We start from the raw sequence: 27,677 nt of genomic DNA, 5'->3' as shown, positions 1-27,677 counted from the left end.
TCAGAAGAGCGCATTTCTTTAACTCTGGTTTGTGGTCTCTCCATCTATATCCGTTATAGGATCTTTGGCCTGTCCCTCTGAGTTACTCCAGCATTTTGTGTCTACCTTTGATTTAATCCAGCATCTGCAGTTCTTTCTTGTACATGAGAAGTAATTTGGACAGGAACATGGATAGGAAAGGTTTAAGGGATATGGAGCAAACCCAGGCAAATGGGACTAACTCAGATGGGGCATCTTGGTTGGCATGGATGAGGTATGCTGAATGGCCTGTTTCCGAGCTGTATGACGCCATGACATTAATACCAGCTTGCCTTGTAGCCTAGGACGAGTCCATTGCGATTCTGTTTGGGGACCTCATTCCATTTGACCAGGATGCTGTTCGAGTTTAGAGCAAGGGAAGAGACATTTGTTGGACCTGAGGAAGGAACTAAAAATACAAAGAAAGGAATTATCCAGGGAACAAATAATTCCACAGCCACAAGAAGAATTTCAAAAACAATTCAACAATTCTGAAAGCATTGACAGAAGCAATAAAAATATCACCAGCTAAATCCAGTCATGTACTAGTCCAAAGAAGAGTTTCGTCCCGAAACATCACCCATTCCTTCTCTCCAGAGATGCTTGCTGCCAGTCCTGCTGAGTTATTACAGCATTTTGTGTCTATCTTCAGTTTAAACCAGCATCTGGTGTTCCTTCCCACACATACTGCATTAAACTCTAGCAACCAAATGCCACACCAAAGGTGCCTGGAACACATTGCCAAGGGTGGAGGTCGAGGCAGACGTGAGAGGTGTTTAAGAGACTTTTAGATAGATGCACAGATATTCAGGGAATGGAGGGATATGGATTGAGTGCAGGCAGAGGAGATTAGTGTAACTTGGCATCATGTTTGGCATGGACTCTGTGGGCCGAAGGGCCTGTTCCTGTGCTATACTGTGCTATGTTCTATGTTCACTGATTCTATTCCATTAGGTCTCCTGTTATAAATTGGGCTTTTTGGAGAATTAACTTGTTCAGAAGTAAAGATTCTAGTTCTGAACATATATTTTGCTGATGTATACGTCTTCTTTTATTCTGCTGACCCAGTAACATGCTGCCTCGTCTCCTGTCTACTTTATGTACATCAGTCATTCCAGTCCCAACCTCCTCTCTCCTATTGAACAGTCGCACATGCTCACAAGGTCATGCGGTAAATACTGCAAGCGTCTGGATATAACGGTGAATTCTGCTCATATTCCCTGCGGCATAGCTGACCTTCTTCGTGCAATCCTCTCCTGTTACCCAACAGGGTTATTGGAGAATTGCATTCTTCAGAGATTAAATATTTAAAAGGAATGAAATAGCACTTTGGTGCCACAAGTCAATAATAATATTACTACTTGTGCTGAGCCACTGCAGGTCCTGATGGTTTTCACCCCGACTCATTTCCACAGCTTTTACCATCCATTGTTAGTCTCGTTGTAGACAGGGGTGTCCAATCCTGATTGATATAAACTGTTGAATCTCACTGAAGAAGGGTCTCGACCCGAAACATCACCTATTCCTTTGCCCCAGAGATGCTGCCTGACCCGTTGCATTACTCCAGATTTTTGTGTCTATCTTCCCTGAGCAGGAATGGCCTGGCTGTGCAGGTATTACCCAGCGAATGGTCCTCTGGGACAATTTGGTCTATGGTCTTCTGCTAAGCGCCAGAAGCAACTATAAACACATTGGATTATGAAAGGAACTCAAACTGCATTACTGGAGTGATTTAAAATGACCTGGAGAATGATGTTGCCATGTTTTACTGCCGATTATTGATTTTCAATGATGCTGAAGGCAGTGAGGTGGGGAATAAAATCACAGCATCAAGCAATTACGTTTCTCAGCACTAAAATACCTGGAAACAAGACAATGGACAAAGAGCAGGGAATGGGATCAACCTGAATCTCAACGTTCAGCTCCAGCGGTCAGCATCAAGGGTGCCAAAGTGGGGATAGTTGAGACCTTTCCATTCCTAGGTGTGAATATCACCAACAGTTTGGCCTGGGCCAGCCACATTGATGTTTCACCCAAGAAAGCACACTAACACCTCTACTTCTCAGGAGATTAATGAAGGAAGCCATGTCTCAAATAATTCATACCAACTTCTACAGATGCACGGCACAGGTAGCATCCTATCAGTTGGTTTGAGAACAGTTCTACCCAAGTCAGCAAGAAATCACAAAGAGTTGTACATGTGGCTGAGTCCATCACACTGACCAGTCACTCCATCACCGACTACATCTACACTTCCCGCTGCCTTGGGGAAGCAGCCAACATAATCAAGGACCACTCACACCCCGGACATTCCCTCTTCTCCCCTCTCCCGTCGAGCAGAAGATACAAAAGGTTGAAAGCACATACCACCAAATTCAGGATCAGCTTCTTCCCCCATTATGACACTACTGAATGCTCCTCCCATAAGGCAAGGATGTAGTCTCGATCTTCCAACCTACCTCATTATGGCCCTTGCACTTTTTAATCTGAATTTTCTCTGTAACTCTGACGCTCCAATGCTGTAACACTACATTCAGCATAATTTGAATGAATTAAGAGTTTCAGCCTGGAGACAGCAGAATGCCACCACTACCAGAGAACTCACGTTCTTCCCCGTTGTCAACACACCACTGAACGGTCTCCCTAAACTATAGTGTGGTCCTGATTTTCTAAGCAACCTTCATTGCCAACGATCAACCTTTTATCTGTAACTTTAACACTAGAACACTGTAACATTATATCCCACACTCTGGTATTTTTCTCTTTGCACTACCTGTCGTACTTGTATTTGGTTTGATTGTACTCATGTACAATATGATTTGTTGGGATCGCACACAAACAAAGCTTCTCACTGTATCTCTGTATTATTGACAATTATAAAACCAATACCAATAACCAATGGGTGGCGCAGCGGTAGAGTTGCCACCTTGCAGCGCCAGAGACCCGTTTTGATCCTGACCGTAGATGCTGGCCGTACAGAGTTTGTATGTTCACCCCGTGACCTCCGTGCTCTGGCTTCCTCCCGCACTCCAAAGACGTACAAGTTTGTAGGTTCATTGGCTTTGGTAAAATTTTAAAACCAATTTTCCCTAGTGTGTGTCGGATAGTGTTAGCGTGCGGGGCACACGGGACGGCGCGGACACGGTGGGCCGAAGAGCCGGTTTCCGCGCTGTATCTCATAACTAAACTAAACCAAATACCAAGTATCTCTTTATCAGATGAGATGAATAATCGATTTCTTTATCATTATTTTTTATGCTTCCGTAATATTAATTCTGTGTGAACATTGAGACCACTGTAACATGCACGCTGTTTGAGCTAGAGATCTATCCTGGTGCCCCTACACTCCACATCGCTCGGCTAGTAGGTGGTTTAAACAACACAAATTTCTGCTAAACCTTGACCGTGTTATTCACATTCACTTGCAAAACATTGTCAACCAAGTTTAACAGAAATTGGGTTTCAGCAACTCCACACTAATATGTAATCTATATTATCTGAAGCTCTGAAACAGAAACAAACATGATGCCTGCAACATATACTGTAAAGATGCCATTAGCATCCTAATGAAGGATATTCGACATTGCAGTAATCATCAAAAATTTAACACCCTGTATCAACTATCAAATCTTTCAGCACATCAACGATAGTGCTTGTTTTATTACTTTGTCAAGATAAGAGGGCACCTTATTGCATTCAGCTTTATCTATGTCGGTAGCGAATTTCAAAAAGAGGGAAAGTTGCCGTTAGTTCAGTTTCAGATGGAAGCAAACGGATAGATTTGTGATCGCAGCTGATGTTTAAATACGAGGAAATAATGTGATCTTGTTGCGTGGCTGAGATTATAATTGTGGCATTGCTTTCATACTATTGATTTGCTTGGTTTTTAAAAATCATTGCACTATTTGGTACAGAGGTTTCAAAACTGCTGGTAAATGACTACGACATTCAATCTGTGCAAAAGCGAAATGGCAAGAGAAGGTTTGGGGGGTGGAGAGCGCTGATGTGGATAAATAAATTTGGATGGGAGAGAGGAAGGCTTAGACCAAGAAACACAAGAAGCAAAGAGTAGGAATTAGCGGGTCCTTTTCAGAATGGCAGGCAGAGGCAGTGACTAGTGTGGTGCCACAAGGCTCAGTGCTGGGACCCCAGTTATTGACAATATATATTAACGATTGAGACAAGGGAATTAAATGTGACACCTCCAAGTTTGCGGATTCAGATTCAACAAAGCTGGGGGTCAATGTGTGCCGTACAGAGACAACTAAATGCTTTAGGTGACCTTGATAGAGCGACATAGCAAACGCATGGCAGATGCAAAATAATGTGGATAATGTGAGGTTATCCACTTTGGTGGCAAGGGGGGGGGGGCAGATTATTATTTGAATTGCCAGATTAGGAAAAGGTAGGTTGTTGAGACCTGGGTGTGACAGTACATCAGTCACTGAAAGAAGCATGCAGATCGAACAGGCAGTGAAGAAAGCTAATGAGCACGTTGGCCTCCCGGATGGTAGGAGGGTAAACAGTCCATGGTTGGGGTGAGAGCAGTCCTTCGCGATGCTGAGCGCCCTCCGCAGACAGCGCTTGCTGGTGACAGACCGCACCTGGAGAAGCGTGTGCAATTTTGATGCGTTGGGCAATTTTCACCACCCTATTATGCTATTCCGGGAGTGCAGCGTAGTTGCCATACCAGTGTGATGATTCCAGTTGGTAAGGATGACTGACGATATAATGAAGCGAAGAAGGCCACCTGGATTTGAGTAGACAGATGGACCTTCTTCATTTCCTCAAAAGAAGAGACGCTGATGAGCCTTCTTATCAGAGTAGACATATTGTGGGTCCAAAGAGGTCCAAAGGATTGAAACAAAGTTGGGGGGCAATGTGAGCCGCAATGAGGATGCTATGAGGCTTTTCCTACTGGTTGGTTGGAGTGACAGGGCAGAGGGGTCAGATGCAGTATAATGTGGATAAATGGGGTATCCACTTTTGGCACTGACAGGAGGCAGATTTTTTCACCTATGAGAGCACAGAATCTGTGGAAGTGCTCTGCCACACATCAGTCACTGAAAGTAAGCATGCATTAGAACAGGCATGAAGAAAGAGCTGGGACCCCAGTTTTAGCTCTATTGTATTGTATTGTATTGATTTTAATGAGCAGCCAGGCAGGTAGAATTTGCAGTTGTACAGGGCCCTGGTGACAGGTTCCAACCTTTCATCAAATTGTAAACATATTTGGTCTCCTAATTTGAGGAAGGCATTACATATTGAGGGAGTGCAGGGCCAGGCTTATTCTTATTCCTCACCGTAAGAGAGTTTAAAATGTTAATTGCAGTGGGAATGAAACTGGTTTTAAAGCGGTTTAGCTTTATTTTTAGGTCTTAGGGGGGAAGGAATCAAGGATAAGTATAAACGTAAAGGACTGGACAGGTACTGATTTTAGATGAGTCAGCTATGGGTCACATTGTTTGAATGGTGGTAGGCATTTCGAAGGGCTGAGGCATTTTTCACCTAGAGAGTTGTGAATCTATGGATTTCTATGTTTTCAGAACAGTGGCAAGGCCAATTCACTGGATACCAAGTAGATGGGACCCCATGTTTTAGCTCTATTCATGTAAATCTTAGATTTTAATGAGTCACATCACGCAGTGCTGTTAAGTAAAGCTCGGTACAGGTTTAACATTTCATTTTTTAAACATATAACATAGATATTTACAGGATGGCTTTTACATAATACAAAGGGCCTGCTTATTCTTTTTCCTGGAAGATTTTAAAAACAACTCTCATGGTGGGAAGAAACTTTTTTTCTGGCCGCATTGGGAGTATGGATTTAGCTCTTCTGGCTCAAGGAATTGCAGGAAGGACATGGGGGAGGCTTGGACTGGGGTGCTGATTTTAGATGACCAGAATGCGATCATGGAATGATGGAGCTGGTTTCAGAAGGGGAAATGGTTTCACAGATTTTGGATATATTTCTCTCTGGAATGACAGAGGTCAAAGCCGAGGGGAGCATCGCCAAGGAGAGAGCATCTTCCAAGGACTGTTTCATTAAACCTGAGACCATGAAATGTTTACCCTCCCACACATCCGGGAGGCGCTCATGTTTATTTCTACGTGTTTTCTTAAAAATAGCAGATCGATGGCTTTTAATACAAAGCTTCTTTCTGGCGGAATGTCATAAAAAACTCAACTCTCACGTGCCCTGAAGAGGACTTTAGTCTGACCCCACCACCCCCCCCCCCCCCACCCCCCCCCCCCACATTGCAGGAAGGACATTATTTTTTTATTCAAATCGTTTGCTATGGTCGCTCTTCAAGCGAGATGATTAGAGGGTTTCATTTACAGGGTCTCGTGTACTGTACACTGACAATGCTTTAATTAAAATTGAATCTGAATCTGAATCTGGGAGTCTTAATATGTGTTTAAAATTATGAGGGTACTGCTATCAGGTAGGATAAACAGTCAGTGTGGAAATGTCCAATACTAGAGGGCGCAGCTATAAGGTGAGAAGGGACAGTTTAATGGAGATGTGAGAGGCAATTGTTTTTACACAGAGGCTGGTGGGTACCTGGAGCGCATTGCCAGGTGCTGGAGACAGATATGATGTCGATGACAGGCACATGGAAGTGCGGGGGAATAGATGGATATGGATCATGTACAGGCAGATGAGATCAGTTGAACTTGGCATCACATTCGGCACATACATTGTGGGTCGAAGGATCTGTTCCTGTTCTGTTCTGCTCTATGTTCTGAATCATGCTGATTTTCCATAGTGGGCCAAGGGGAGGAACCATGAGGGGAGGTGAGGGGCTGAAGGCCAAACAGCCTCCAGAGTTCAGATGAGGAAAACCTGAGGTTTATTTGCTGGCCACGATCCCGCTCAAACAGGCGCCTGTGGCCACTGCAATTGTCAAATGCCCCAGATGAGACCCGGAATCTCGGAGTTAATTGGTAATTTTGAAGAAGGTTAGTTGCACAGGGAGCAAAGTCATCTTGGCTGCTGCTCACTCATCGACCACACAGTCATTTCAGTTTTGGCTGCCGACCAATAACACTGAACAAATTTAATTAACCGTTCATCATTGTCCAGATTAGCAATCAGCTTTCATGGGAAAATGAATAGAGAGAGCAACAGGATGTTACATTTCTTCAGGGCTTCATCCAACTGATATATTGCAAAAGAAGACAAAAGTGCTGGAGTAACTCAGCAGGTCAGGCAGCATCTCTGGAGAACTTGGGGCGGCACAGTGGTGCAGCGGGTAGAGCTGCTGCCTCACAGTGCCAGAGACCCAGGTTCAACCCTGACTACGGTACACCTCAATAATGCCATCCCAGAAGTCAAAACAGTTATGGTCAAAACCAAGGTGGGGAAGCAGATCACATTTCATAATTTTTCACCATGTATTCTGCATAAATTAAGTGGCAATAATTAAAATAATCTGAAACCATATTATATTTAAGGTAAAAACGCAAGTTGTTTTTTTACTGTCCTTTAGTCCATGTCTGAATCATCTTCGTGGATATTAATAAGTTTTGCAGTGACACTATGAAAAGTAATGGCTTGAAAAGATGACGAGTTGTGATCAGGTTTGTTCCCTGCACAGATATAGTCTGGTTTCAGGGAGAGCAGATATCCCAGGACATCGTCTGGCGACTTTTACTGAGGAGCTGGTGAGTGAATGCTCAAAGGACATCTGACCATGGAGGACATTACTATTACTATTCAACCAACTAAAGCATGCATGTATTTGTAGAAAGAATCATGGTACACCCATGGCACAGTGGCACAGCTGGTAGAGCCACTGCCACACAGTGTCAGAGACCCAGGTTCAATCCTGACCTCGGGTGCTGTTTGTGTGGAGTTTGCAAGTTCTCCCAGTGACCGTGCAGGTTTCCTCCAGGTATTCCGGTATCCCCTCCCCCCCCCCATATCCCAATGATGCCCAAGTTTGTAGGTTAATTGGCCCTCTGTAAATTGCTCCTGATGTCTAGGGAATGAATGAGAAAGTGGGATAACATAGAACTAGTGTGAACGGGTGATCGATGGGCGGCCTGGGTTCGGTGGGCTGAAAGGCCTGTTGCCATTGCTGGATCTCCAATCTCTAAACCCACCAGGATAGGAAACCAATGGGGTGAACATTCCCTTCTTCTAGCTAGGGACTGACCAGAGACACTGCTCGGACTCTCCTTGTCCATGAGACTAACAGTAGGAGATTCACTCCAAGTTATCATATTCAAGACACAATATTTTGACACAATAATTTGTTTACCACTGACTCCATCAGAATTTGGTAAAAGATCTAAACACGTGGGTAATAGAACCAATTCCACAGAAACTAGGAGGCCTCTAACAGGCTACTTAACGAGAGTTATATTTAATTTAAACATTACTTCCTGCTATAACTCAATGGAATTCAATGATTGCTGCACATTAAAGCCAGCTGTAATTCAACACTTAGTAACTCCACATTATAAGCCATTACTTCATGTCTTTTCTTAGAATATGCAATCACAGCTAACGTCTACAAGCATTACCAGATCAGCCATTAGGAAATTAAATTCACAATGACTCCATCATTGCCATCATTCTATGTATAAGCTTTAAAGAAATAGCTCCAGGTTTAGATTATCTGCTGATTATATTTACATCTCGTCTTTAATTTTTGTATACCTTCAATCGAAAATATTTGTTGTTACATCATCATAATCAAATAATTAGCAGATGGATGTAGCATCGTGTTTCGGGAATGATAAAATAATTCCGGGGTTAAATGCGCTGGTCTGTTGCCAAATTGTAATGCGATTGCTCGATAAGCTGATGGTGAGCTCCTCTGAAACTAAACTACCCAAATGCCAACTCTTGTCGAGTCTCAGTCACCTGTAATCTCTGTGCTTGATGACTCTGACATTCCCCGACTTGTTCTCGAACTATTTACCCACATCTGTGACCTCCTCCCACCATCAGACCCTCCTCCAACCCTGGCCGACATTGCTGTACTTGCCATCAGCTACCAAAGTCCCACACTGTTGCAATCCATTCCTCAAACTCTCTTCTTTTAAATAGGTGACGTTTCTAGCTGAGACCCTTCCTCTCAACCTGAAACAGCACCCACCCACGTCCTCCAGCATTGTTGCCTGACCCACTGTGTTGCTCCACACGTTGTGTCTTTCCTTGGTAAAACCAGCATCGACAGTTCCTTGCTACTACTCTCTCTTCCTTTAAAGGTGATTCTAGCATTAGATTTTTTGATGCCGTGTCTATAGTAGAACATGACGCAATAGCAAATTATTGACACATCTAGCTATAACAGAAGAAATGTGTAGGGTCTTGACCAAAATGTCACCCATCCCTTCTCTCCAGAGATGCTGCCTGACCCACTGAGTTACTCCAGCAGTTTGTGTCATTTTTTCTCCCTATAGCACAGTAGAATGTCTACTCTGAAGGGAGACACTCAGGAAGAGTTTTAGTTTAGTTTAAATTATTGTCACGTGTACCAAGGTACAGTGAAAAGCTTTTGTTGCGTGCCAACTAGACAGTGGAAAGACTATACTTGATTACAATCAAGCCGTCCACAGTACAAATACATGATAAAGGTAAATTCCAGTAAAGTCCAAGGGTCTCCATTGAGGTAGAGAATAGGTCAGGACCGGTCTCTTGTCCTTGAGCTGCTTCTGCAATGAGCTGATACCACAGGTTCTGTGGTTGGGTTTAATTTGTAATGACTGATTTGTTAGTTTCAATTAAGAATGCAAGTTGCATGCTCAGTCTTGTTCTCAGGGTAATTCCAAAACAAAGCGTCAATTTACATTGAAGTACAATGGGATTGCTAGAAATTTAGAAACAAAATATTTAGGCAATTGTAGTGAATGGCAGTGAGAACGTGGAACTGGGTGCAGCGATGCCTGTGCTCACTCCGCTGTTTCCCAGTGAAAGCTCAGTCAGTCACCATTGCTGCAATTACTTGTTTACTTTGGTTTAGAGATACAGCGCAGAAACAGGCCCTTAGGCCCACCTGGTCCACCACGACCAACGATCCCTGCATGCTAACACTATCCTACACATACCAGGGAACAATTTACAATTATACCAATCCAATTGACCTACAAACCTGTATGCCTTTGGAGTGTGCGTGGAAGCCTTAGATCCCGGAGAAAACCCACGCAGGTCACGAGGAGAACGTACAAGTTTCATACAGCTCATTCCATTTTCCCATCACCCTATGTGTAAAAAAGCTACCTCTCAGGTTCCTATTAAATCTTCCCTCCCTCATCTTAAATAAAAAATTGAAATTCTAAAAAGTTGAATATCGAGTGTTTAACTTTGGAGAGTTGCCAGTACGCTGTACTCGTGACTACTGCCACAATAAAAATCACTGATTCTGTCACTGTGTTATTATATATGGTTTATTAATCACTTCCTTTCACATCATTGCTTCCAGCTGCTTTGTTTTATTGTGGCAGACGTGTTTCTAATTGTGTTTAAACAATGCCACAAAAAAGACGCAGTTTTGTACTTAAATTGGAAGTCGTACCGACTTGGCTGATTTCATGTGATAGGACCAGAATTAGGCCATTTGGTGCATCAAGTCTATCTCCGTCATACAATCATGGTTGATCTATCTCTCCCTCCTAAACCCCATTTTCCTGCCTTCTCCCCACAACCTCTGACACCCGGTTTGTGGAGTTCACACAGCAGGACTGGGGCTGCCTCTCCCACAGCACCACCGTAGACATTCAGCTACGGTTACAGAGGGGCCTCTTTCCTGCAACGCCAGCCGGCTGGAGAAACTAGCCGGGAGGAGTTACCAGGCGGCCAATGACCTGGCGACTGAACTGGTAACTGACAACCAGTTACTGACAACCAGTTACCGACCCTCAGCAAGGATCTGCAATGACTGAGTTTCTATTAAAATCTGTGCAGATAAGATTCTGCAGAAAGCACAAGACCAATCTACAACAACCTCAGTTATATGATCTTGCATGACCTTCAGCTGCAAGGCTTCAGGGAATGGGAGCACATTTACCACAGACCACGTCAAGAGCAAGAACTCTGACCCCAGGGTGAAATGCCAGATTTCAGACGGCGCAGATTATCGAACAGATACTACCGTCTTTGGGTACAATCTCCAGTTTATCAGCCCAGACTTCTGTGTGATGTTGATGGGGGGGGGGGGGGAGGGGGTGGGGGGGGGGGGGGGGGGGGGGGAGATTTCAGTAATCAGGCAAAAAGATACAAAGGCACATTGATTCAAACTTCAAACCACCAATGACGTTCCAAATTACCAACGATGATGATGTTAACTTTAAAGATTATTAACAAACATAATGTTAAACTTCGCAAACCGTAAAATATTCATTAAATGTTTACAAAGTTGATGTAAAAAAAAGTAAAATTTTCCACTTTAAGTTTTCCTCTGAAGCTGCTTAGTAAATAATTCCTCTTCCCTGCTCATTTCTGCCATCTGGTGGGGCAGTTGAGAAGTGCTAGTACATGCAGATCCTTTACTTCATACTTTTAAACTTCAGAGACACAGCGTGGAAACAGCCCCTACAGCCCACTGAGTTTGTGCTGACCAGCGACCACCCCGTACTCTAGCATTAACCTACACACTAGGGAGAATTTACAATTTTACTAAAACCAATTAACCTACAAACCTGTATGATCTTGGAGTGTGGGAGGAAACCGGAGCACAAGGAGAAACGAAAATCGTGGTCACTGGGACAACATGCAAACTCCATACAGGCAACACCCATAGTCAGGATCGGAGCCAGGTCCCTGGTGCTGTAAGGCAGCGGCTGTACCACTGTGGCATCTTGCCGTCCTCAGGAAAGATTCCTGTAGTTTAAGTCAAGTCGAGTTTATTGTCACGTGCACAAGCATGGTGAGGTACAATCTTGGTTTCTAACCAACAAGCATCCTTATTGGAGCCATGTTCAAAATTTGGACATGCTCGAATGTTTTTCCAATCACCAAAAGTACGCAAATGCTGGTGGAATGAAATGAAAACTGCGAATACTACAAACAGGCAGCAGGTCCGGCAGTGAAAAGAAAAACGAGGGGCATGTTTTATTTCAGTGACCTTTCATTAGATCTGCTGAAAGTTAGAGATCTAACAAAGTTTGGAGAGACTCCAGAGGTAGTTTACAAGAAAGATGCCAGGGATGATTGGGTTAAGGGGCAGCACAGTGGCGCAGCAATAGAGTTGCTTCCTCACAGAGACCCGGGTTGGATCCTGACTATGGGTGTTGTCTGTACGGAGTTTGTGCATTCTCCCTGTGACCGCGTGGGGTTTTTTACGGGTGCTCCGGTTTCCTCCCACATTCCAAAGATGTACAGGTTTGTAGGTTAATTGGTTTTGATAAGATTTGTAAATTGTCCCAAACGTGTAGGATAGTGCTAGTGTACAGGGTCAGCACGAACTCGGTGCACCTAACGTCTTGTTTCCATGCTGCATCTCTAAAGTAAAGTCTACAGTAAAGTATGAGGGAAGTTTCACAGCACTGGGCCTGTAGTCACTGGTGTTTAGAAAGATGAGGAGAATCTCATTGAAATCTACTGAATAGTGAAAGGCCAGGATAGAGTGGATATGGAGAGCATGTTTCCACCAGTGGGAGAGTCTAGGACCAGAGGGCACAGCCTCAGAATAAGAGGACATACCTTTAGAAAGGAGATGAGGGGGAATTTCTTTAGCTAGAGGGCGGTGAATCTGTGGAATTCATTGTCACAGACGGTGGTTGTGCCAAAGTGGAGATGGTTGAGAACTTCAAGTTCCTGGGTGTAAATATCACAAACTGTTTGTCCTGGACCAACTACATTCATGCCTCAGCCAAGTTGTTCACTGTATCTCGGTCCACATGACTACAAACTAAACTAAACAGAGGTAAAGTAAACTAAATTGCACCAACGCATCTACTTCCAGAGGGGACTAAGGAATGTTGGCAAGTCTCCAACAACTCTCTCCAACATCAATGGATGCATTGTAGAAAGCATAATATCAGGATGCATCGATGCATCACAGGTAGACGACAAAATGCTAGAGTAACTCAGCGGGTCCGACAGCATCTCAGGATAGTATTGGTATTTTGAAGGTGGACATTGGCAGATCCTTGATTTACAAGGGTGTCAAAATTATGGGGCTATGGCAGGAGAATGGAGTTGAGAGTGAAGATAGATCAGCTATGATTGAATGGTGGGATAGGCTTAATGGGATGAATGGCCTAATTCTGTTCCTTTGCCTTATGATACCATGAATAAGTGAGGTTTCCGGTTGGGACCCTTCCTCATTGTGGCTGTGGGGGGGGGGATAATGCTGGAAGAAAGGTGTGGGGGGGGGGGAGGGGGGGGGCAGGGCTTTAGCATTTAGTTTCAACTCGGGTGAACTTCATGAAAGTAAATTGTCTGAGAAAATAGTAATTTTTTTTGCAAAAGAATTAGTACTTTATCATAATTTGTTCAAAATTAGATGAGTTTCTCCACAATTCACATGACAATTTTATGTACATGCACTCCATCTTTTAAAATATGTCGGTACGTTGTGTGTTAAAACCTTGGCCACTGTTTGAATGTCAGAAGACCCGTGGAGAGGAAACAGTGTCCATGGAACGTATCGTCAGTTGCGCATTGTGACTTGTCCAGGATGTTCCCATATGGGGAGATACACAATACATGAGAACATAAAGGTCACTTGGCTCCTCGAGCTTTCTCTGCCTTTTGTGGCTGGTCTGCCCGTAACCTCGTTCCACATTCCAATCCCCTCACCGATCATCCTGTCAGTGTCCAGGATCTATCTCTGCCTTAAGAATATTCAAAGACTCAAATCCACTGCCCTTGGAGGGAAACATTTCTGACGACTCATGACCTTCTGACAAGAAATTTCTCATTTCCCTCTTAAATTTGTGACCTTCTATTTTTAGTGGTGACCTCTCACTCCGAATGTTCCCCCAAGAGGGAAATATCCTCTTCACGTCTCGCCAGTTAAGACCCCTTTGAATCTGACACATTTCAAACAAGTTACCTCACGGTCTTCTAAACACCAGTAGATATAAACCCAATGTATCCCAGGTATGAGCCATGCATCCAGCAAATGAGTTTATAATTGAAGTTATAATCACAGCAGAGGCAGCCACGTGGCAAGTGGCAAGTGGCAAGACACAGAACTCAGGTCTGAAGCAATTAAAAGAAAGTAGGTATCTAGGCCTTTAGTTTAATTTCAAATTATTTAAATCAATGCAATTACTTCATTTTTATATTCAGTTAATTACTGTTAAAAAGTTAGTGTGATTAGTTTGACTTCAAATTAGTTAAATCAACATATTTACTTCATTTTTACATACAGTTAATATATTGTTTGGTTTTGGTTTATTTTAAGTATTTAATTGTAATAAATTTCTACACATTTATTTTGGAATCTGATGATTTCACTTTGGTGGCTGTGTAGCCTGTGTAAAAGAATGCAAAACCATAAGGCTGTAGTTGCTGGAAATTGTCAACCGCCTCCAATGCCACCAGAACCACCCACCACGTCGTTTCCGGTGAGTCAGAGTTGGCTACAACTAATTAACAAGCCACAGGCTATGACCCTGAGTTCTAAACAAAGAAACAGAAAATAGGTGCAGGAGTCGGCCTTTCAGCCCTTCGAGCTTCATGATCAAGATGATCATGGCTGATCATCCAAAATAAGTACCTCGTTCCTGTTTTCTCCCCATATCCCTTGATTCTGTTAGCCCAAAGAGCTATATCTAACTCTCCCTTGAAAACATCCAGTGAATTGGCCTCCACTGCCTTCTGTGGCAGAGAATTCCACAAATTCACAACTCTCTGGATGAAAATGTTTTTCCTCATCTCAGTCCTAAATGGCCTATCCCATATTCTTAAACTGTAAACCCTGGTTCTGGACTCCTCCAACATCAGGAACATTTTTACACAGTTTACACAGAGAGCGGCGAATCTGTGGAATTCTCTGCCACAGAAGGTAGTTGAGGCCAGTTCATTGGCTATATTTAAGAGGGAGTTAGATGTGGCCCTTGTGGCTAAAGGGATCAGGGGGTATGGAGAGAAGGCAGGGATGGGATACTGAGTTGGATGATCAGCCATGATCATATCGAATGGCGGTGCAGGCTCGAAGGGCCGAATGGCCTACTCCTGCACCTATTTTCTATGTTACTATGTTTTCCTGCATCTAGCCTGTCTAATCCCTTAAGAATTTAAGAATTCTTTAGGATCTTCTCTCATCCTTAGTTCTAAATTCCAGTGAATATGTCCAGTCGATCCATTCTTTCATCATATGATATAAACATATGGACATAAATATTTCAACATATGGACATAGATACCCTCAGCAAGGTTAAACATCAATTCCACTGCTCCCCAGAAGCCCCTTAAGAATTCTGCAAATTTCAATGAGATCACATCTTCTAAACTCTCAAATGTAAGGTTCCATCAGTCGTCGAAGGACGACACTGCCATCCCTGACATCTGCTCCGGCTGCCAGTGATCCAGACATCACCAGCTCAACGAGGAGACTGCAATAAAGCAGGGAACACTGGACTCTGGTGTGAAATGGTTGAACAAGCTCAGGTTCATCAGTTTTGTGCTTTAACCGCTGGGCTGTGGGGCCAGAAACTGTTGTGCAAAATGGCCCCATCTTTGACCATGGAGTGCTCTGGTCTACACAATGGGGCTGTATGACTTCAATCAATGCTTTTGTTGTGATGGTACACACTGGTACAGAGTACTAGCACTTGTCAAAGGTTAAAAACGACACCTTCAGATCGAGAACCAGATGACATAGGTTTAAGGTTAGGAGGGGAAAGATTTAATGGGTGACATTTTTACACAAAGGCTGGTGGGTGTATGAAACAAGCTGTTGGAGGAGGTATTTGAGGCAGGGACTATCGCAAATTTAAGAAACGTTTAGGCAGGTGCATGGGCAGGACAGGTTTAGAGGGCTATGGGCCAAATGCAGGCAGTTGGGACTGGTATAGATGGGACATGTTGGTCGATGTGGGCAAGTTGGGCTCCTGTGACTCTTCAATTTTTTAGAATAGTTGATTTTATACTTTTTAGTCAAGTCACGTACTGAAACCAGAACAACATTCTTACTTGAAGCAGCATAACAGGTCTGGCAACACTGTCTTCATAGATAACATAATAAACAATATAAATAATATATTTACAATACCCTCCAAAAATAACTCATAATGGTGCCCCTTTATTAGTTATTAAATTAGAATTTGTTCGGTCACAATACCAATACCATTGAAGGGGGTATTGAAGAAATAAAATTGTTGATAAATGTAGCTTAATTTTTAATTGATGCGTATACTGGCAACTTTTTTTCCCACAACAATAGCACCGACTTTAATGCCGTGGGAATTGAGATGAGGCTTATTGTTGTTCATCAGCATGTAAGCACCTTAAAAACAAAACGCAAAGTGATGGAGTAACTCAACGGGCCAGCAGCGTCTCTGAAGAACATGGATGGGCGACGTTTCAGGTCGGGACCCTTCTTCAGACTCAGAACTTCTCTTGAGTTTGAAGAAGGGTCCCCGACCCGAAACATCACCAGTCCATGTTCTCCAGAGATGCTGCTTGACCCGCTGAGTTACTCCAGAACTTTGTGTTTTTGCTTGTAAACGAGCAACTGCAGGTCCGTGCGTCTCTCTTGTAAACAAACTCACCGGATTCTCTGGTGCGACCATTGACCTGTGGACTCCAGGGTCCGGAGCCGATGGCGTTGAACGCATGCACCTGCACTCTGTACTCAGTCCACTCCTCCAGATCCTCGATGGTGAAATCCCGCTCAATACGATCGTGGATGATGTGGGTCAGAGTTGACCCATTCCCCTCTGACTTCCCATAGTTTATTTTGTATCCCACTGATTCCTGATTCCCATTGTACTCCGATTCAGGCAAAGGCTGAGGAAAGAAATGTAGCAATTTCTGACTGCATCGTCTTTATCAGTTCAATTTTAGAAGTTTTAATTATTTTTTGTGTAAACTTATCCAAATAAAACTAACTGATCTTCATCACAGGCATTCAACTGAATGAACTATAGTCTCCGATTCAATGCCCTCAGAAATAATTATAGTAACAGTTTAATCTGCTATCATCTTTCACCAACATTTTCCCACCATAATAAAAGTAATCTGCTATAAATTTCTGCAATAAAGATCAAAAATCGAGTAAATTTAAAGGAGTAAAATGTACATTATCACATTAGATTAATTGTCGCTGAGAGTGATTATTTCCAGCTAATTATACTTGGTTTGTACCCATTCCCATTCAGATAATAGATGGGAGAATCTTCACTGGGTGTACACCAGCTAATCATGTTGATTAAATTAACATTCTGTGGAATGCTATAATCTTCCTGCCAGTTTACAAATACAGGGATCAGATAATTAACTTCGCAGGAAAGCTTAAAATTGAAGATTTAAAACCTTCTTGACCAATGGTGAGTGGAAGATTCATTAATTCACAAGAAAGTGACTGTTTTAAATGCCCCTGTCCCACTTAGGAAACCTGAACGGAAACCTCTGGAGACTTTGCGCCCCGCCCAAGGTTTCCGTGCGGTTCCCGGAGGTTGCAGGTGGTTGCCGGAGGTTGCAGGTAGTGGAAGCAGGTAGGGAGACTGACAAAAGCCTCTGGGAGTTTCCTAAGTGGGACAGGGGCATTACCCTGGTGAAGACACATGACGAGTGATTTGGCCACAGTTACTTTACTGATGTTCCGATGATGGTTTGCGTTTTGAGTGGTGAAACCATTCTGTGGCATACACGGTGACATTAACATACACCGTGAAGAGCAGCGGCCCCAGCACCGACCCCTGCGGAACACCGCTTGTCACTGGCAGCCAACCAGAAAAAGCCCAATTTATTGCCACTCTTTGCCTTCTGCCATTCAGCCAACCGGCTATCCATGCTAGTATCTTCCCAACGATACAATGGGCTCTCATCTTCTTTAGCAGCCTCACCTTATCGAAGGCTTTCTGAAAATCCAGGTAAGCAACATCCACTCACTCTCCTTTGCCTATCCTGCTATTTACTTCCTCAAAGAATGCCAACAGGTTCGTCAGACAAGATCTCCTTTTTATAAAACCATGTTGAACTCGGCCTATTTTATCATGTACTCAGAAACCTCATCCCTTATAATGGACTCTAAAATCTTACAACCACTGAAGTCAGCGCACCGGCCTATAGTTTCCACACTTCTGCTTTGCTCCCTTCTTGAACAGTGGAGTAATATTTGCAATTTTCCAATTGTCTGGAACCACTCCTGACTCTAGTGATTCTTGAAGGATCAGCACTAATGCCTCCACAGTCTCTAAGGCCATCTCTTTATGGGGTGCAATCCAGCTGATAAGGTGACTTATCCACCTTCAGGCCTTTCAGCTTCCCAAGAATCTGCTCCTTTGTAATAGCCACTCCACTAACTTTCATCCATTGAATCTCTTGAATTTCAGGCATGTTGCTGGTGTCTTCCACTGTGAAGACTGATGCAAAAGACGTATTCAGTTCATCAGCCATTTCTTTATTTCCTACTATTACATCTCCAGCATCATTTTCCAGTGTCCAGTGTCCACTCTGGCCTCTTCCTTACTCTTTATATATCTGAAGAAACTTTTGCTCTCCTCTCGTATATTATTGCCTCACTTACTTTCATATTTCATAGTGTATATCTGATCTGATTGGTGAGAATGCAAAGCACATGGTACATGTGACAATAATAAAACTCAACTTAAAAATGAAGCTGTCAATGACCACCAAGCGCGGCACCAGTGGATTTGGTAGAAAGCCCAGTGGAAGGTTCTCCGACTCAGTTTGGATGGAGAAGGGAGGGAGAGGCAGAGGGTGGGGCAAGGAGCTGCACTCGGAGACAAAGGTTTCATGTCATACTGCAATACAAGTGTTTCACAAGCTAGAAAACAAGTGATATTGGTTACTCCTGAGACGAGAGCCCTGGTCTGTTACATACCACCCAACGGAGCCAGAGACTTGTCTCACTTGCAGTGCGCAGGGTCACATTGGCAGGAGCCATGTCAGGCGGGGCCTGCAACGTTTGAATTTTGCGTGATAGCTGGCTCGGCAAGCTCGTCCCCACGATGTTGACCTGGCGCATGCGGAACCTGCAGAGACACAGAGCGGGCACTGCGATACAAGACAATCTACAACCCCCGAGTGGGCACTGAGCTACTCGACATTCCATGCCACCCTCACGGCACTGAATGGCATTACATTCCACATGTCAATGGTACCTGTAATGAGTGAACGATATCTGTAATGAGGAGTGGTACCTGTAGTGGGTGAGTGGTACCTGTAATGTGTGAATGGTATCTGTAATGGATGAATGGTACCATCGACCCGGCGAGAACGGCCAGGAACATCGGGCCTCCGTAGAGGCAACTGTGGAGGCCTCAATTAACTATGGAACTGGGGTTGGGGACTGGACTTTGTGCCTTCCCTCATGGTGGGAGCCATTGTGGGCGGATGTTCTATGTGTTTAAGACTCTCATTGGTGTTATGTCTGTATTCTTTTTTTGTGTGCTGCAAAATGGCAAAAAACATTTCACTTCACTACACCTAGGTGTATGTGAATGTGACTAATAAAATACCTTTGATACCTTTGAATGGCACCTGTGATAATAATAATAATAATACATTTTATTTATGGGCGCCTTTCAAGAGTCTCAAGGACACCTTACAAAAATTTAGCGGGTAGAGGACAAACATGTAAGGGGAATAAAATAAATAGTAGAGACATGACTAGTTCACAAAGTAAATTCAATACAATACACAGTATGAGGCAATTAATGCACAGATGAAAAGGGACGGCACGTGGGGCTAAGGATAGGCAGAGGTGAAGAGATGGTCTTGAGGCGGGACTGGAAGATGGTGGGGGATGCGGAATTGCGGATCAGTTGGGGGAGGGAGTTCCAGAGCCTGGGAGTTGCCCTGTAGAAGGCTCTGTCCCCAAAACTGCAGGGCGAACTGTACCTGTAATGGGTGATCGTACCTGTAATGGGTGAAAGGGTTGAGGTTGGGGACCTCCAGGGAGCGGACGTCAGGCTCGTTGACCAGCTGGTGAACCAGGTGCCATTCCTCATGCTCCCCAATTACACCGACCTGAGGATGGAAAATAAAGGTCAGCCCAGGGGCACTGCGCAATCAGCCAGTATTCTGCTTGGTTTCATAATCTGGAGGAAATATGGAATGGCTGCAGCCCACGTTGAAATAAATTTAAAATCAAGGAGATGGAAAATACTCTTAAAATATTATTACTCAATTAATCACTTAGTCAAAGATAGACCCAAAATGCTGGAGTAACTCAGCGGGTCAGGCAGCACCTCTGGAGAGAAGGAATAGGTGACATTTCAGGTGGGTATGATCCAAAACATCACCTGCTCCTTTCCTCCAGAGATGCTGCCTGACCCACTGAGTTACTCCAGCATTTTGGATCTATGTTCGGTATAAGACAGCATCTGCAGTTCCTTCCTAAACATAATCAATTTAATTTCCTCTAACGGAAAAATTAAACCAATTACAATAAAATAATGGACAGCAGGATTAAAACAGCTGAGATATTTTTTTCAGTTACATTGTACAATATTCTTTCCAGTTCTTTTCAGAGTATTAGCCAAATCAGAATCAATTAGTGAACTACATCAAACTCCGTGTTGCATTGGCTCTAGTGTTCACAGTTTTCTTTGTTACAGTAATGGCTTCATTACTACTTGCATTTCAGAAACTTTGTCAGAAAGAAAAATTGCGCTCTATGGTGGCAAAATTAGCATAATGCCAAAGCCAAGCCGAATAAATCCATGATAATTAGCGGGAGCAGAAGGAAACAGTTTTGGAGACACAAGGAACTGCAGACACTGGAATTTTGAGCAAAGACCAAAGTACTGGGAGTAACACAGCAGGTCAGGCAGCATCTGTGGAGGGAATGTACATGCAACGTTTCAAGTTGGGACTCTTCTTCAGACTTCAGTTGTTAAGAATCGATTTAAAGAGGGTGTTGGAGAGAGGATGAGGTTCAAGGAGGGGGTTGAGAATCTGGGCAACTGATGACAGTGTCACCATTGGCTACAATGGAAAACAGACACCAGACAACGGACGTAAACGGAGAGACTCAAGGAGATGGTGGATGTTGGGTGAGAGATGGTCACTGCCAACAGCAAGATTTTGAAAACATTTGTGGCCCAGAAGTCACAAGTCATCATGAATTAAGGCATTGATGAGAGGGATGGTGTGAAATAGAATATGATGCAGAGTATTTGAAGAACAGTAATAGAATGGCACAGTAGTGCAGTGGTAGACACGCTGCCTCACAGTGCTAGAGACCCTGGTTCGATCCCACCTCAGGTCTCAGGTGCTGTCTGTGTGGTGTTTGAACGTCCTCCTTGCGACCACGTGGGTTTCCCCCGAGTGCTTTGGTTTTCTCCCACATCCCAAAGTTGTGCGGGTTGGTGGGTTATTGGCCTCTGTAAATTGCCCATGACGTGTAGGGAGTGAATGAGAAAGATGAACGATGGTCAGCATGGACTTGATGGGCTGAAGGGTCCGTTTCCCAGCTGCATCTCTACTACTAAAAAACTAAATGTAAAGTGAGATATACATGTAGATGAAATTCAGTTGGCCTAAGATGAAGGCTAAGGCAGAGGTTGTGATGGAGATTAAAGCAGACAGATATGGCAAATAAGAAGAGACAATGTCTACCATTCCATCATGGAATCTCAACCAAGTCCCCACATGTGTCGCTTGGGCAGCTTACAACCCAGCAATATGAATTTGATTTCTCTAACTTGAAGTAACCCTTGCTTTTCATCTCCCCGCCTTAGTTCTCCGACTAGTTCTCATGTCCTCCTGATTAAATATTACTGATTGTTTGCCGTGTTGTCACTTTCCCCTCAGCTAACAATTAACCATTCTACGTTTCGTTATCATTATCTGCTTTAATCTGTCATTTTCACACCTTGCACTTCCATGTCTCTAGACTCCCCCTCCCCTGACTCTCAGTCTGAAGAAGGGTCTCGACCCGAAATGTCACCGATTTCGTCTCTCCAGAGATGCTGCCCATCCTGTTGAGTTACTCCAGCATTTTGTGTCTACCTTCGGTGTAAACCAGCAGCTGCCGTTCCTTCCCACATAAGTCCCTGAAAACGATGGCTTCATTCATGGGCTACCATCATAATTCTGAGTAAGATGTCGTCACTGCCACTTCCTTTACACACAAACGCAGACTTTTGATAAAAATTAAAATGCAATGAACCGGTATCTTAAAATAAATATTCATTGGATATTCCTGGGGTCAGTGACAAAGTGGTTACTTTGTCTCTCAAATCTACATGGAAAAAGCAAATTCAATTACCTACTGGAATTGATTCCAAGCAGGCATTCACAGTTAAGGTAGCAAAGATCACATATATTTAGGTCCAGAATTACTTTTCAAGCTCAATTTACAGTCAATGTATCCACGAGGCAATGGATTTTACTATTAGTTAAAAGTAACTGGTATCATTAAGTTGTGCCTTTACCTCACAGATAAGTGTTTTACTTCACACACATGGTGCATCCAGAGTTGCACATTCTTCGGTCCAATTAAATATTTAAAAGACATTTGATCAGGTAAATGGATAGGAAAGGTTTAGAGGGATAGGGGACAAACGGAGGCAGGGTAGGCTCGTGTGGATAAGTCATCTATGGAGCATCTATTCCTCTTTTCTTTTGCATTAGTTCCTTTCCTGTCAGTGAAACTGACCACAGTCTAGGTCTTTCAATTTGGGAATTCATTGAATACACAGGGTAAACATACAAGGTAATGTACAAGGTAATGTACACTGGCCCGTATACTCTGCAACATGCAAACACTCTGGCCCGTATACTCTGCAACGTACAAACTCTCTGGCTCTGCAGATGAGCCGGCGACAGCTTGTACTCGAATCAACAATATTTCCAGATTTCTTCCATGGTTTGGGGTGGAACTGGCTGGGAAATGCTGACGTTTATCCCACGTCCTCTGGGCCTTGGCACAAATACTGAGGTCTCTAATTAGATGGCATGGATCTGGTGGGGGTTCTCTCACTGTGATCTGAGGTTTGACAAACCTGCATATATCTTCAGCATTTAACACTGGGGAATCTCCTTCCCGAGGCAGTGTCAGGTTGGATCAAGCCCAGAAGATGACTTTCAGTTCATTATCTCTATCCCTAACGCATTTTTTACAGCTTTTAATCTAAGTGTTTGCTTTGATGATTTTCATTATTTTTTAAAGTATTTTATAGATGTTCTGAAATGGTTAAATCGCTTATTTTTTGATTTAAACAAAAAAATGGCAATTGTGTTTGAATGGTTTTCAAATGTTCTGAATTGAATTGATTGATACAACATGGAAACAGGCCCTTCGGCCCACCCTGTCTATGCCGACCACAGATCAACGTTCACACTAGTTCTGTGTTATCCCACTGTCTTGTCAACTCCAAACACACTAGGGGCAATTTACAGGGGCCAATAAACTTACAAACCTGCACATCTTTGGAATGTGGGAGGAAACCAGGGCACCCAGAGGAAAACCACGTGGTCACAGGAAGAACATGCAAACTCCACACTGGCAGCACCAGAGGTCAGGATCGAACCTGGGTCTTTGGAGTAGTGAGGCAGCAGCCCCACCAGTTTCCTCAACAACACACAAAGTCAGAGGAGTGAATTTGCAGATGTAAAAGGTTTCCAGCCTTGTTCTGACCAGATTTATTCAGGTTCACCCAGGCGATAACAATGGCTGTTGCCACCCACGGCCCTGCTCTGTTGCCAGACTTTAACTGATGAGCAAGTCACTGCTGAGAGATGTAGTGACTGCCCTTACAGTGCCAGAGACCCGGGTTCGATCCTGACTATGGGTGCTGTTCGTACAGAGTTTGTATCTTCTCCCTGTGACAATGTGGGTTGCTCCGGTTTCCTCCCATATTCCAAAGACGCACAGGTTTGTAGTTTAATTGGCTTTGGTAAAAATGGTAAATTGTCCCTAGTGTTTAGGATAGTGTCCAAAGTGGATATATACTTGGTGGGCCGAAGGGCTTGTTTCTGCACTGTAGCTCTAAAGTGTAAAGTGTAAAGATCCCTGAAGTGTAAGTATGAAGCTTCCCCCGTTTTATTTGGGACCGTTCTGCTGATTGAAGTCAAAACCAAAGTACAGGTGCATTAAAAAAAAATGAACAACTACTCTCGTCTCAAACTGAGAGACAGGGACCTTTCAAGGTCAAGATAACAATTAAGGTGCAGTGAAATTCCAATTACCATACAGCCATACTGATGAATAAAGCAGATAGTATTTTTTCCATACTCTATTGAATGATGAACCTTGCTTAACTGTAGGTCCCTGTGTGTGTACTGTACCTGAGACTGTAGGTCCCTGTGTGTACTGTACCTGAGACTGTAGGTCCCTGTGTGTACTGTAGGTCCCTGTGTGTACTGTACCTGAGACTGTAGGTCCCTGTGTGTACTGTACCTGAGACTGTAGGTCCCTGTGTGTACTGTACCTGAGACTAAGTACCTGTCCCACTTGGCGATTTTTTCGGTGTCATTGACTGACGTATCAGGGTCGCCGAAAGATTTTGAACATTTCAAAATCTAGCGGCGACAAAATAAATGTTGCGACACCTGAGGAAACACCGTGCGTCAATACGTCGTTACGCTGCATCACGGCGCGACTTTTTTGGTGACCTAATACGTCAGTCAATGATGCCGGCAGTTGCCAAAAAAACCGCCAAGTGGGACAGGCCCTTAAGTGTTTGTGTGTTTAATCTACCTGAGACTGTAAGTGTCTATGTGTGTACTGTACCCAATACTGTAAGTGTAACTGTGTTTACTGTACCCTAGACTGTAAGTGTCTGTGTGTGTTTACTGTACCTGAGCCTCCACCAACCAGCGCGAGATGGACGTTTTTCCATCATAGCCAGGACGAAACTGCAGCGTTACCGAGCGAGGGCCGATGTTCGAGATGGCCAGGTTTGTGGGGGAGCCAGGTAACTCTGTTGGAACAAGCACAGATAACTTGGAAAGGTATTCAATACATTAACAAGGGCTTTAGAAAAGGAATCATACACAGCCAGCCATGCTGTGGCATTATGGAGATGTACATAGATGCAACAGTATTGCACACTGCCCTCACTGACATTAAACTGGACCAAGGCACCAATGTTTGTAAATCATTTATTACAATTATATTTGGTTAAAAAAAAGGCACCAACATTTCCTCAAGTTGCAAAGTTCAGTTAATCAGATAGCAATCCACAATTTATTTGACTTGGAGGAAAATGATTAGGAATTCTCAAAGTTCTCATCTTCTTTTGTTTGCTGATAGACCATTAAATGAATTGTGGGAGCTAATGCATCGTCAGACTGGCAGGTCTGGGGTAGAGGCGGAGAATATTGCATGACAAGCTACAACTACAAAGAAGGGCAAAACAACATTTGCTAACTGTATGGCCAAATGCACCAAAGTACTTCATTATTTATTGCAATCCCATTGTGATGAAATTCAACAGAGCATTTTCCATCCCAAATGTGTGCTCTAAACTTTACATTAGAGATACAGTGCTGAAATAGGCCCTTCGGCCCACCAAGTCTGCGCCAACCAGGGATCCCCGTACACTAACACTGTCCGAAGCCAATTAACCTACAAACCTGCACGTCTTTGTAGTGTGGGAGGATATTGGAGCACCCGGAGAAAACCTACGCGGTCATCGGGAGAACGTACAAACTCGCTGCAGGCAGCATCCATGGTCAAGATCGAACCCGGGTCTCTGGTGCTGTAAGGCAGCAACTCGACCGCTGTGCCACTGTGTCACTCTCAACTTGAAGCGAACTTTCAGTAAATCCCATAGAACAATCCAAAGCATTGGCAGATCCATATTTAAGAAATACCTTGTCTTTCCATTAAAATGAATAATCTCAGCTCTCCCTACAGTAAGATGCACCTGCCAATTTGTCCTTCCAATTAACCAAGAGATACTGGAGACAGCCGATGCTGGAATCTAGAGGAAGAAACAAGCTGCGAGAGGAAGTCGGCGGGTCAGGCAGCATCTGTGGAGGCAGAGGGATTACAACGTTTTGGGTTGAGACTTTACATCAAGACTGGATGCAGAGTCTGGATCTGAAATGCTGACCATCTGCTGCCTCCACAGATGCTGCCTGACCTGCTGACCTTCACCAGAACTGGATAAAATTCCTACCTGGAGGAACTCCTGAGGAGATGGTGGAAGAGGAGGTCTGGCCTTGACCCTTGGACGTCATGGCTGCCACATCAATAGTGTAGGTTGTGAGAGCAGTTAGGCCGGTGACTCGGTAACCTAGTGTCACGTTTGCCAGGTAGTGTGTCACACGCGTGTTTGTGCGATTGTACTCCTCCCAAGATATGCGATAACCTAGACAGAAACACCAGCATGGATAGTTAGACACAGGGAACTGCAGATGCCGGTTTACATAAAAACACACCAAGTGCTGGAGTAACTCAGTGGGTCTGGCAGCATCTCTGGAGAACATGGATATGTGGCGGTTCGGGTAGCGACCCTTCTTCAGACTTCTTGCACTGATACTTACGGTGTTACACATCTGACGTTGTGATGGTGGAAATAATTTGTGTAAAATAGGATCACAAAATCGGAGCTCATAGAAATTACCGCCATAGAAATTTATTGTAAGGTTGTCTCTTTTATTCTTCTTCCACTCTTTAATCCAGTTCGTTGTCGAATGTTCCTCTGTACCACACGGGAATCCACTTTTGTGCAATTTGCCCACATACCAGGTCCATTTGGAATGTAAAAAATAATTCTAGAATGCAGATTTACATTAGTTAAATAAAACTTTGAATCTTCTCACCTGTGAGAATCCCATTCTTTTCATGTGGCTCCCTCCAGCTGACTTTGAGTGAAGTGTCCAGGATCTCCGTGAAACTGAGGTGTCCGATTGGACCAGGGTCTAAAGAGTGAGCAAATCAACAGCCGGTCAAAGCTGGAGGCACAAGGAATTGCAAGTGCTAGATCTTGAGCAAAATGCAAAGTGCTGAAGGACCTCAGCGGGTTGGGTAGCATCTGTGGAGGGAATGGACAGACGATGTTCGGGTCGGGAACCTTTTTTCAGACTTTGGATCGGTATGAAGGAGGTCCTGACTAGAAACATCGCTTGTTCATTCTCTCCGCAGATGATGCCTGACCCGCTGAGTTCCTCCAGCACTCTGTGTTTGGCTTTCAAAGCTGCCCCATTAGGGACCACTTGGTGTAACGTTCCATACTGCAGGGACCCTCAAATATGGACAAACATGAGGACACAATGAGCAGCTGAGATCAACGGGAAGGGGGGTGGGGGAGGAAGAGGGGGGTAGGAACTGGGGTCAATGGGGGAAGTAGTAAAGCTGGGGTCAATGGAGGAGGGGATAAGAACTGGGCATGAATAAAAGCGGTGGGAAACTGCTGTTAGATGACAGATTCTCCTGATTTGCCTGTGAAATTTAACATCCATTTGCCTTTACTTCTTCAGGTTTAACTTTGTTTTTGTTGATTAAGAATAAGGGGTAGACCATTTAAAACTGAGATGAGGAAAAACTTTTTCACACAGAGAGTTGGGAATTTGTGGAATTCTCTGCCTCAGAAGGCAGTGGAGGCCGATT

General features: G+C 43.8%; 1 protein-coding gene across 1 annotated transcript in view; it reads right to left on the bottom strand.

The window, feature by feature from the left end:
* The window catches only part of sdk2b (sidekick cell adhesion molecule 2b), a 656,366-nt gene that overhangs the window by 166,715 nt on the left and 461,974 nt on the right, over positions 1 to 27,677 (bottom strand). Inside the window, exons 20-26 of the mRNA XM_055654146.1 lie at positions 26,891 to 26,989; positions 26,245 to 26,436; positions 24,920 to 25,041; positions 20,031 to 20,140; positions 18,993 to 19,143; positions 16,696 to 16,933; positions 312 to 427 (exon numbers count right to left, since the gene is read on the bottom strand). Of these exons, the coding sequence (XP_055510121.1) occupies positions 312 to 427; positions 16,696 to 16,933; positions 18,993 to 19,143; positions 20,031 to 20,140; positions 24,920 to 25,041; positions 26,245 to 26,436; positions 26,891 to 26,989 (1,028 nt within the window). The remainder of the gene's footprint in view (positions 1 to 311; positions 428 to 16,695; positions 16,934 to 18,992; positions 19,144 to 20,030; positions 20,141 to 24,919; positions 25,042 to 26,244; positions 26,437 to 26,890; positions 26,990 to 27,677) is intronic.

This window comes from Leucoraja erinacea, chromosome 23 (assembly GCF_028641065.1).
Source record: "Leucoraja erinacea ecotype New England chromosome 23, Leri_hhj_1, whole genome shotgun sequence".
Classification (NCBI taxonomy): Eukaryota; Metazoa; Chordata; class Chondrichthyes; order Rajiformes; family Rajidae; genus Leucoraja; species Leucoraja erinaceus.
Note: the sequence above shows the minus strand (reverse complement) of the source record. Positions and strands in the feature narration are given on the sequence as shown.